Source organism: Phaseolus vulgaris, chromosome 4, assembly GCF_051622355.1.
Source record: "Phaseolus vulgaris cultivar YP4 chromosome 4, ASM5162235v1, whole genome shotgun sequence".
Taxonomy (NCBI): Eukaryota; Viridiplantae; Streptophyta; class Magnoliopsida; order Fabales; family Fabaceae; genus Phaseolus; species Phaseolus vulgaris.
This window is the reverse complement of record NC_143501.1, coordinates 10,024,036-10,036,827: the sequence shown is the minus strand read 5'-3', so window position 1 is coordinate 10,036,827 and position 12,792 is coordinate 10,024,036. Positions and strand designations below refer to the sequence as shown.

At 30.0% G+C, this 12,792-nt stretch overlaps 2 protein-coding genes across 5 annotated transcripts in view; one reads left to right on the top strand and one right to left on the bottom strand.

Annotated features, from left to right (window-relative positions):
* Positions 1-2,552: 2,552 nt before the first annotated feature.
* The window catches only part of LOC137837173 (uncharacterized), an 80,594-nt gene continuing 70,354 nt past the window's right edge, over positions 2,553-12,792 (bottom strand). For 2 of the 4 annotated variants that reach the window (XR_016520456.1, XR_016520458.1), the window contains exons 7-9: positions 6,817-9,044; positions 3,227-3,294; positions 2,553-2,901 (exon numbers count right to left, since the gene is read on the bottom strand). Coding sequence is in view for 1 of the 4 variants with exons in the window: in XM_090301395.1 (XP_090157521.1) it covers positions 8,964-9,044 (81 nt within the window). In the remaining 3 variants the exon portion in view is untranslated. Of the gene's footprint in view, positions 2,902-3,226; positions 3,295-6,413; positions 9,045-12,792 lie in introns of those variants that run through there. The other 2 variants (XR_016520457.1, XM_090301395.1) reach the window with 2 other exon arrangements.
* On the top strand, positions 4,492-6,280 carry LOC137837174 (uncharacterized). The gene has a single exon (XM_068646062.2). The coding sequence runs from the start codon at positions 4,499-4,501 to the stop codon at positions 5,387-5,389; it is 891 nt and encodes a 296-aa protein (XP_068502163.2). The 5' UTR covers positions 4,492-4,498; the 3' UTR covers positions 5,390-6,280.

Sequence of the window (12,792 nt, the reverse complement as noted above, 5' to 3'; positions counted from 1 at the left end):
TTCTTCACACTTCTCGTTCCAACTCAACTTGGTTGCTTTGCGGAGCAACTACACCATCGACCTGGTTCTCTCGGCCAGTCGGGAGACAAACTTAGAGAGGGCGTTAAGACGCCGTATAAGCTACTGAACCTCCCTTATGTTCTAGGGATCCACATTTCAGGTTTAGGAGAAAAAGAAAGTTAATTTTGACTCTTATTTTCTTTTCTTGTCTTTTAAAGTGCAATTAAGCTTTCCAAAAAAAAAAAAAAAAATTTAAGATATTTAATACATAAAAACAAATATAGTAATTTTTTATAAATTATTTTTAATTAGATCATATAAATTCCAATGCAAATATCTTATTATAGCCCATCAATCAATGTAAATCAATTTTAAAAGAATAACGACTAATTTTTAAAATTGGCTAATTGAAATCAAATTTAGGTTAATATACATCATTAATGTAATAAGACAAGTATTTTTTTTATACATTATTAAACTTTTCTCTTCCTACTGCATTAATTATTTCAATTTATTTTAAGATATCATATCAAATGTAATAAATTCTCCAACTTTTATCACTTCTCACTCCTCATCTAAATCTTTATTTATGTTTTTCTTTAATATCTATTTTATGCGTCTCTTCTATTAAAATTTTATTTTTACCAATTACATCTTTATCAAATCTCTCACTTCTATTTTTTCCCCTCCCTCTGCAAAATATCCAAAGTCTATTACTAAGTTGAAATCAATATTACATTCAATATTAACTTTTAAATAAATTAATATTCTTCAAAATAAAAGTTTTTTATTGTAGGATTATAAAAAATGCAATTATTTAATTTTGGAAGAATTTAGGATAACTTTTGTAATATAATGGGTTTAAATTATAATAATATACACAAATTTAATTTATAATGAGACTTAATATTGATTAACTGTCGAAAACATTTTAGAAGAAAAAGATATCTCAGTTAGGAACAAAAAGATATTTCATTTATTTTGATAAAGAAACAATCTTTATACGAATATAAAATCATGATAATAACAATCTTTTTATACGTTATATTACAAAGTCTCTATTTCTATTTTTATTTTTATTTCGTCTTTTTTAATGAACATCTATTGTCCTTTCTCTTTCTCTCTAAAATCCCACACCATGCATCGCCATTTCTCTCACTCACTCACTGTTCCTCCCAAATTGATCTGCAGGGTGGAGAACAGGGGTAGCAAGGTAGTAGCACTAATCATATACATATATATAAGCAAGGAAAATAAGAAATAGTGACTAGGTTGAGGAAGCTCTAATATGTTAATTTTGCAACTTAAGGATCGAAAGATTAAACTGTCATATTTCACAATAAAAGTAGTTCAAATTTGCAGACTATAAAAGTAGTTCAAATATCAGATTCAGCAGTACAAATCTAATTTCACAAGCATTAACTCATTTCATTGATTAAATGTGACTGTATAAACTGAAAATTCTAAGTCTTAGTTCTAAAGAAAGGGAGAAAAGGCTCCTCACACAGTTAAACATCTGGATATAGAACATTTGTTGAAGCAAAGGGAAAAAAATAAGACTGTCATACAGGTATGCAGTCTACCCTCAAAAGCTATAAAATTTCAGTCTTACTATGCCACAATGAAAAATGATGTGTGCTACAAGTTGGCACTTGAAAAGAGAATAACTTTTATTACATTACCTTTTCATAAGCAGTGGATATTTGATGAAAGACTCAATAATTGAAATTTAAAAAATATATATAGAACAATTGAACATATATCAATGCAAGAAAGATGAAAAGTGTGGTCACATTTGGGCATGACAAACACAATGAAAGTGGCCCTCATGTCAAACCCCCATTTCACAGATTGTTTAACCCAAACGCATGACGGCACCCAGACAATGTCCACACTTGACAAGTCAAAACAGAAAAGAGAAGAAAAATGAATGGAAACTTTAGAAGTATTCAGATGAAAATATAAGAGATGGAATGGAATCACAGTGGTTTTGGTGTGATTCAAAGGAGGCTGGTGGGGGAACATACAAGAGCATAGAGAGATATATAGAATAGTGTAAAAAAATTAGAGAACCAAGGGGTCGACTGGGTGCATCTTCATCTTCGGTTTCCTCAAAGCCTCGGTTTCCTCAAAGCCTGGTGGTATGGATTGACGACTTATCACATGCATCCATCATCGTTGAATTATTGCATTGTTTTCTTTAGAAAGCTTCTCAATATTTACAATTTTCATTCAAAGTTCGTCTCTTTCTTTCTTAACTACTTTCAAATAAACTATATCTCCTAAACCATGAATCATGAACACAAAAAAAATCACAAAAAAAAATACAACGACCAAAATAAAAAATACCTAACTTTTTTTTTTGGCATGAAGGATGTTCTAACCACTACGTGCTTGATAATCGAAAACGTGGTATGCAAAGAACGATATTTACTTACCTACCACACACATATTACCTATGTATAAATATTCAACAAAACAATTTCATATGACATGTACTTTTGGAACAATAAAGCCTATGAATAGGGAGAATGGCACATATAACACAGTTGGAAGCAAAATGATGAAAGAAAACCTCAGTCTGTATATATACAGGAGATAAAGATATAGAGGAAGCAATACCTAATCTCACTATATGACTACAATAATACTTCAAATACAAATGGGTATAATGTAAGAAAAATCTTTAATTAAGTACACCACAGTGAAAAAATATAAATATCAAATTACCACTATTTTTGAAGTAAGAAAGTAACTTCTCTGCCACAGGTTCCAGTATTAATGCCTGATATACAATTGCTACAAATTCAACAGATGAAAGGTTTTTTATGTCTATGATTTCCAAGAGCTTCAAAATCTCCTCTTACCGTCCACTTTCACAAAGAGCCAACAAAAAAATTTCTGCAACATAGGTTAAATAGTAATTTCCTAAAGTGCTATATGAAACAAAATTTTCCATAACTATTAGACATCAAAATGCAGAAAAGGTAGTGATGTATAACTGCAGTTTCCCCAGGTGAGTATGCAACCCCGACGACATCAATTTATCTTGTTGAGAAGTAACATACTTGGCAACTTGTAGGATATAAAGATCATTTACTATAATATTGCAAGTATTACTATAACGGCTCAGGCAAATTAAACAGAGAAAACAGACTGAGGAACATGAGCAGAATAATTATATGAGAAAACAGATTACTACTTCTTTTGACATTTAATAACTCACCTTCACCACGAACCAGAAACTAGGAACTAGAAACGCAAAGAACACCTCCTAATTTGCAATTCCTTCACCTATTTGAGCCAATACGAAAAAATCACAAATTTATTAGTAAAAAAATGTATTGAAGTTAAAAAGTAGAGGATCAAAAGAGATATGAGAAAAATGACGAAATCTAAAATTTGTGTCGTGAATGCAGAGAGAATACAAGAGGATGCAGTTTTCATTGTTGCAGAGGATGCCGATGATTGATGATTCAACAGTTTCACACGAGTCACTTTTTTACACTCCCAGTGTAAAATACTCAAATTTCGTTACTTCATTGAAATTAATATTAGATTCAATGTTAAATTTTAAATAAATTAATATTCTGTATAATAAATTTTTTTTCTAAAATTATAAAAAATTCCAATTATTTAGTTTATTTTAACTTTTAATCGATTTTTTTATGATTAATAATTTTAGAAAAATTTAAGACTCTTGTAATATAATCAGATTAAATTATAATAATATACCCAAATTTAATTTATAATGAAACTTAATATTGATTTACTGTGGAGAAAGATAAAAAAGATATTTCGTTTATTTTGATAAAGAAACAATCTTTATACGTAATTTGACGAAGTTAATATAAAATCACTGTAATAACAAATTGATTTGATTTAGTATCAAACACAAATCTAATCTATTTATTTTAAAACACATTTACCAAACCTTTTCTTGGTCCCATGCCACAACAATTGTACATTTGAATTAATTTTAATTAAATATGTCAATCATTGTAAAATATTTTATTTAGACTGCATAACTTTTCATCCAAAATTATCATTATTACACAGTCAAGGTAACATTTGAATTTCAATTAATACAGATTAATTTTTAATATTGAAGGTAGTATATATTTATTGATTATAATCAAATTTAGATTAAATTAACAAGTTTATTAATGATATATTTGATCAAATTAAAATTAATTTAAAGAGAGTTATGATATTGGTTTTTATGCATTAAATATCTCAAAAGATTTCATTTCTTGAGAAAGTTTCATTGCCCTTTAAAAGACAACAAAAGGAAACAAGTGTCAAAACTAACTCTCTCTTCCTCTTTAACTTTTTTCTGGCTTTTCCATTTCACTCTCTCCTTTTTGTTTGTTCTCCTTCCTTTTCTCACGTGTTTGTTCTTCCAAGGTATACTTTGTACTATACATGACTAAGTTGAATTTTTTTGTTTATTGTTTCTTCTTGAACTTTTTTTTGTCATATTTTGTTTTCTTAGAAAATGGGTCGTGCAAGAATAACCTTAAAACACATCTCAAATGAAAGATCTCGCAAGACAACTTTCTTGCGAAGAAAAAGAGGACTAATGAAGAAGATCTCTGAATTATCCAAGAAGTGTGGTGGTGAGCACTGTTTGATTGTGTTTGATGATGATAATGGTGATCTTGGGCCAATGACTTCACCCCAAAACCCGGTAGAGATACATTCCATGATTCAAAAGTATTATGAAAGTCAATTAAAAAATGAGAGACCTCACAAGACTTATGGTATTGATGAGTTTCTTGAGAATAGGAAAAACATGATTGAGGTTGAGATTTCTAGAGTGGATAAACAGATTAGCAACATCAAGTATCCCACTTGGGATCCAAGTATGAAAAACATGGAAGAGGATCAATTGAGGGCCTTTTGTGCTCATGTAGAAGCCAAAATTGAAGCTTGTGATAAGGGAATTCAATTGTTGAAGAATAAGCCTTTGGGTTTTGTGCCAAACATGTCTCAAGAAAATACTACTGCTACCACCTCACATCCAAACCAAGTCAATTACTTGCAAAGCATCTCTCAAAGCGAAGTCCTTCTAGATGATTTCTTGAATCAACTTAATGATAAGAATTATGGAATGGCAGATTTTAGTAATACAGTTGATGTGCCACTAAATTCAACCAATGAACTTAGTGACTTGGAGTTTGAGGAATTGATTATGGGACTTAGTAGTTGTGATTGGCCTTATCAAGCATGTGATGATCCTGTGGGTTGTAGCAGTGAAGCTGATGAATATGTCTTGCCAAATATTTGTGTTGAATATCCAAATGAGCAGCAAGGAGGAGGAGATTTGCATGCCTTGCCACCACCACTAGATGTATTTCAAACAAATTACTATAACATGTATTTCTGAATGTTTAATTTTGAGTAAACTTGGTTCTATCTTATTGTTACACTATATGTGTTCTTGTGTTTCTTCAACAATAAATTAGTTTTTGACGTTAATTTGCTTCATTTCTTGATGCTGATTTGTTTAGGTAATCTAGGTTTCATCTTGCAATAAAAAGTGCAGAATTTTGGTTCCATATATGGATTTAGAGCAGTTTTCTTTTTGCAATATTATTTTTTCTAACTCATGGTTTAAAGATTATACTATTTTATGATTATTAAATTGATGGTAATGTAGGTTTGATCTTACAGTAAAGAGTGCAAAATTTTGTGAAAATGTGAATAATATGGTTAGAAGAAGAACTTGATGTTCTTTTTCTTCACTGTGTGCATCTTTACCTTAAAGGAGAATAGGTTTCATTCTTTAGTGTTTTAAAATCAAAATATGCAAGATTTGTGTTTAATATAAACAAACTAATTATTAACATTTATCGTAAATTATTATTTACTAAATCAAAATGTTCGTATATATTTTTTATATACTATATAGAATTACTTATAAAGATTATCTTTTCAAAATTATCCAAAATATTTACTCCTAAGCTTTTTATTTTTGTGACTTATATTAATGGACTTTAAATTGTGTGAATTCTTTTAATGTGAACTTCAAAAATATTTAAAATTATATTTTTTTTGTACCTTAGGATCTAAAGATTAAACTGTCATATTTCCTAATAAAAGTAGTTCAAATTTGCAGACTATAAAAGTAGTTACAAATATCAGATTCAGCAGTAAAAATCTAATTTCACAAGCAATAACTCATTTCATTGATTAAATGTCACTCTGATATAAACTGAAAATTCTGAGTCTTAGCTCTAAAGAAAGGGAGAAAAGGTTACTCACACAGTTAAACATCTGGAAATAGAACTTTTCGAAGCAAAGAAAAAGTAAATAAGACTGTCATACAGGTGTGTAGTCTACCCTCAAAAGCTATAAAATTTCACAATCTCACTATGCTACAATGAACAATGATGTGTACTACTTGGCACTTGAAAAGAGAACAACTTTTATTACATTACCCTTTCATAAGGGGTGGATATTTGGTGAAAGACTCAATAATTGAAATTTAAAAAATATATATAGAACAAAAGAACATATATCAATACAAGAAAGATGAAAAGTGTGGTCACATTTGGGCATGACAAACACAATGAAAGTGGCCCTCATTCCAAACCCCACTTCACATATTGATGGCACCCAGACAAAGTCCACACTTGGCAAGTTAAAACAGACAAGAGAAGAAAAATGAATGGAAACTTTAGAAGTATTAAGATGAAATGAAAATATAAGAGATGGAATGGAATCACAATGGTTTTGGTGTGATTCAAAGGAGGGTGGTGGGGGAACATACAAGAGCATAGAGAGAGATATAGAATAGTGTAATAAAATTACCTTGATAAGAACCAAGTGGTTGACTGGGTGATTGTGCTTCATCTTCAATTTCCTCAAAGCTTGGTGGCATGGATTGACGACTTATCATATACATCCATAATCGTTGAATCATTGGATTATTTTCTTTAGAAAGCTTCTCAATATTTACAATTTTCATTCAAAGTTCACCTCTTTCTTTCTCAACAACTTCCAAATCTTTTCTAAGTTTACCAGTAGAATGCGTCTCTTTCATAAGTACTAATGTTTGATCCTTGAGACATATTTTCCTTTGATTTTATTGTAAAAAATCTAACAGCAAAAGATAATTCAATGTGATTATTACATCCAGGCCAAAATGGTTTTCGGGCCGTATCTAATAGTTAATAAAAATTTTGTGCTTCTATGTTTGGAGTCTCATGCATACTTAGAGAGTCATTCATTTCTTGATCATGATCCATTTCATACTCTAGACCAGCAAAATCATAAAGCATGCTCTCAAATCAAATCTATTGATGTGTCCCTCTATGTGTACTAAAAATCTAAGAACTAGTATCTATATATAGGTTTCTCCATGACATGTCCAAACTAATATTTAGGAATGAATCCTTTCTTATATAGATAAACTTTAACTTCTTCAAAATGAAAGAACTTTAGATTTTTGCACTTAGGACAAGGACATCTTATTTTTCCATTTGACAAATTCATTTCTTGACATGCATTAGACACAAACTCATCTCCTCTTTTTAGAAATGCATCAGTATATCCCCTTCTATTAGACATTAATCTATCATACATCCAACTTCAACTTCGACGAATATCCATAAGCTATCATATAACACAATGCATCATTCAACTATAAAAGAAAGTATTATAATTTGTCATTGCTTAATTTATTTACGAACAATAAAATATATCCCATAAACCATGAACCGTGAACATAAATAAAATCACAAAAAAAATACAACGACTAAAATAAAATATGCCTAACATTTTTTTTGCATGAAGGATGTTCTGACCACTACGTGTTTGATAGTCGAAAACGTGGTACGCAAAGAACGATTTTTACTTACCTACCACACACATATTAGCTATGTAGACATTCAACAAAACAGTTTCATATGACTATGTACTTTTGGAACAATAAAGCCTATCAATAAGGAGAATGCCACATATAACACAGTTGGAAGCAAAATGATGTAAGAAAACCTCAGTATGTATATATACCGGAGACAGAGATATAAAGGAAGCAATGCCTAATCTCACTGTATGACTACAATAATACTTCAAATACAAATGGGTATAATGTAAGAAAAATCTTTAATTAAATACATTTACAATTAGCCTAGAAAAGGAAAGATGCATGCAGACCAAATTTTGGGGCAGTTAATACATTATGTGAAGCAGAATTCGTATATAGAAAAGTCCATATATCATATACAAATTCTTATTCTTCTTTTTCATATGCAACTTAGTGCCATGTCTCATGTACATCACCACAGTGAAAAAAAGATAAATATGAAATTACCACAACTTTTGAAGTAAGAAAGGAACTTCTCTGCCACAGGTTCCAGTATTAATCCTCCTAATGCCTGATATACAATTGCTACAAATTCAACAGATGAAAGGTTTTTTATGTCTATGATTTCCAACAGCTTCAAAATCTCCTCTTACCGTTCACTTTCACAAAGAGCCAACAAAAAAATTTCCTAAAGTTCTATATGAAACAAAATTGTCTAAAATGTCTAAAAAACCAAGGAAAAATCTTTTATATGAAACGGGTGTTGGTTTACTAAAATGGCACTGAATCAGAAGAATAAGTACAAGTAGTTGGTTGATATATATCTCATTAGGCAATATCAACGGGTGTTAGTTTTCTTTCAATTTTTAACAAATCACTCAGCTCAAATTACAAATCAAATCAGTAAGCTGAAATGCAAAATAAATCATCCCAACATGAACTAATAACTAGGCTCAGGAATCGGTAACTACGAATCTAGCCAAAAAATAAGTATCACATGTATAACTGCAGTTTCCCCAGGTGAGTATGCAACCCCGACGACATCAATTTATCTTGTTTAATGTCTCAGGCAAATTAAACAGAGAAAACAGACTGAGGAACACGAACAGAATAATTATATGAGAAAACAGATTATTACTTCTTTTGACATTTAATAACCCACCTTCACCAGGAACCAGAAACTAGGAACGAGAAACGCAAAGAACACCTTCCTAATTTGCAATTCCTTCACCTATATGAGCCAATACGAAATTAGAAGCAATGAATCACAAATTTATTAGTAAAATAAATATGTATTGAAGTTAAACAGTAGAGAACCAAAAGAGATATGAGAAAAATGATGAACCCTAAAATTGGTGTCGTGAATGCAGAGAATACAAGAGGATGCAGTTTTCATTGTTGCAGAGATGCAGATGATTGATGATTCAACAGTTTCACACGAAGAGTCACTTTTATTTTTTACTCTTCCAGTGTAAAATATTAATTTTTAAATAAATTATGTTAGATTCAATATTATTTTTGAAATAAATTAATATTCTGTATTTTTTTATTTTTTTATTTATTAGCAATTAATATTCTGTATAATAGGTTTTTTCTAGGATTATAAAAAATTGCATTTATTTAGTTTATTTTAACTTTTTATCCATTTTTTAAGATTGATAATTTTAGAAAAATTTGGGACAGTTTTGTAATATAATGAGAATAAATTACAATGATATACACAAATTTTTTTTTTAATAAGATTTAATATTGAGTAAACTTGGTTCTTCATATTTTTGCAATTTTTTTTTCTTAACTCATGGTTTAAAGATTATACTATTTTATGATTATTAAAATTGATGGTAATGTAAGTGCAGAATTTTGTAAAAATGTGAATTAATATGATTAGAAGAGTTTGATGTTCTTTTTCTTTACCGTGTATTAAAGGAGAATAGGTTTCTTTCTACTTTGTTTTAAAATCAAAATATGCAAGATTTGTGTTTAATATAAATGAATTAATTATTAATATCTAAATTATTATTTACTAAATCAAATTGTTCGTATATATTGTTTATTTACTATATAGAATTACTTATAAAGATTTTTTTAAAAAAAATTATCCGAAATATTTACTCCTAAACTTTTTATTTTTGTGACTTATATTAATGGACTTTAAATTCTGTGAATTCTTTTAATGTAAATTTCAAAATTATACTTGTTTTACTTTTTTTGTTATTTAAAAATAGTATGAGTGCGAATACAGAAGTGAAATACATGTTAAATTAAGGTTAAATAAGTTTTAAGTCGAGTTTTTTTGTTTTAAATACTAAATATTTTTTTCTTTCAAATCACATTTTTTGATAATTTAACTGTTTTGAATTAATTTCTTTTTCTTTTATATGTCAATTATATTATTTATGTATCTTTTTAAGTACGGTATGATCATTATTATTAAATAGCTTACTATTCATTAACAAAAATAATGAAAATATAATAACTATTTGCAGTAGTGGAGATTAACACATGTAAAAGTTCTAACAATTGGAATATTCTTAGGGCATGTTTGTTTATGTAGATATACTGTTCAAAGATAAAGAAATTAGAGGATATCAGTTATTTGGATTTATGCTTTGTTTGGAATAGAGGTTGTGGGTGAGTAGAAAGTTGATGGTATGGGAGAGTGGAAGTATGAAGAAAGTGTGGAGAAAGTTGAAAAAGTTGAGAGTGTTTGGATTGAGGGATGTTAGAGTGTGTTTGATTTTGGGGGTGATGGAGGTTGAGGGTGGGGGTGAATGGGTGTCACCCTTGTTTGCTTCTATGAGAGGGAGAGGTTGAGAGTGAGAGTGAGTGAAAAGTTAAGGATATTTAGAATCTTCTCATAATTGAAGAGAAAGAAGACTGGAATGAGGTGAAAAAATCATAGTGCCCTTTATACAATAATATTAATAATGGAAATTATTAATAATAATAATTTTGTGTGTATATATATAACATAATATAATTTAAAGAATCATAAATAATATTAAAATTATCTAAATAAAATAACTTAAGTAACAAAATTAATTTAAATTAATAAAATGAAAAATAATAAAATTATACTTACATTTAAAATTATATATAATTATTTCTTTGAATTTTAAATTTTTTTTCTTTTATTTATAAATGAAACTTTAAATTATTTTAATGAACTAAAATATGCACAAAATTAATAATTTTTTTTATATATAAGGGTAAATTTGTAATCTTACAATTTACACTATTTAAAATAATTTAAAATACTCTTACAATCATCACATCAGTCACGTATCTCAATAAACTTTCTTCACACATCCACTCTAACATTTCAATTTCAATTTTAACACTTGTTTTACCAAATTTGGGTTAACATTTCAGTTTGACTGGGGATTGCAGGTTGAGCACCTTGAAGATGTTGTTCTAGCAATTGATCCTCTTCATCATCTCCTTCGTCCTCCACTTAAGGCCTACCAAGTTGCCATACACCATTGACCTGGAATATATTTAATTTGGTCATACTCTTTTTGGCGAAATAATGATTTCATCCAAGCATTACTGCTTGTTCATTTTCCAAGTCAAAGTCATACACTTGCAAGATGCATGTTATCAAAATTGCATAGGGCAACAACATGTTGACATTTCATCATGTGTTGCATGATGTAATGTGGCCAATTAATCATTGTGTTATTTTTTATGCACCAGAGCATGAAAATATCTTCATTTAATACTTGTGCGAAGTTGCTTCCACGAGGGCACAACATGTGCACCCATGTGTAATGTAGTAGTCGGTCATTCATTATTAGACTACCGACATTTCTGACATTCTGTCCTTGAACATCTTCACGAAGCATGGACGATAATGCTAAGGCTCGATCAAAATTACATTCCTCAAGGATCGTCCCAGGTGCTAACTTAACACCGCCATACTACAGATCATCAATATTCATCCAATCCATTTCATTGATGTGTATCCGCTTGCCACAAATCTCAATGGCAAGTTCACCAAGAGGTGTGATCTTCAGATTTGTAAAAAACACTCACACCAATTCCTCATAGTAGGGAAGTTTCATTCCAAGGAAAGGTTGTAAGTGTTGGAAGTTTAGAAGCTTTTGAAATTCAAACCCTGGTGCAGCAAAAAAAGGAGAATGCATTGCTTTCAGAGTTATGACTGGTCTTCCATGAAATATTTTTTCAAAGACCATCATTTGCCGTTTTGAAGTAAAGTATCTTGAATAATCAAGTACTTCTTCAATCCCCGTTGCTGGTGGAGGATTAACGGCATGACCTTCTGCTGGCTCTTTACCCTTACGGGTTCTGTGGCGTTTCTGGGATGATGATGTCATCTATAATGCAAATAGTTCAATATATAGAAAAAATTAAATATTCATGACATCAAATATGAAACTCAATTTTAAGTAAAGGAAAGTTATCACAATATCATAAACCAATTAAATGCAGTTATTAAACACAATAGTAGAAGTGCAAAAGTGAATAATAACAGTTCTAGTGATAATTGTCAATAATAACAGTTCTAGTGATAATTGTCCAACAAGAAACATACAAAAACAAATTACAGACCAAGTGAAATCAAATTAAGACATCATAAACTGAAGTAGAAGATATGGAGGAACCGCCGACACATGAAATATGAAATCAACGCCTAGCCATGAATGCAAACAATTTGGTCATGCGATGCTCGTATGACATCCCAAATAGTTGCTTAACTCTGACTGGATGCTCACATAAGAACTCGTAGCATTGATCCATGACTTGTTCGTCCTGGATGTTAAGCTCCACGAGCATTTCCCAAATATCAGACTCTGAGTATTGGTATGAGGCATGGCGTCGATGGTGGTGTACATGCTCAACATATAGGTCGTTTCTTCGTCTAATTTCGGTAGCTATATCTTGAGTTGTCGTTGCCTGTGCACGAGCGATATCCACCAACTGAGAGGCATTTTCATTTCCATCATTCATTGATGACA

What these genes read in the sequence shown, in the direction of transcription:
- LOC137837174 (XM_068646062.2), top strand. Translation starts at nt 4,499, where the DNA reads ATGGGTCGTGCAAGAATAACCTTAAAACACATCTCAAATGAAAGATCT.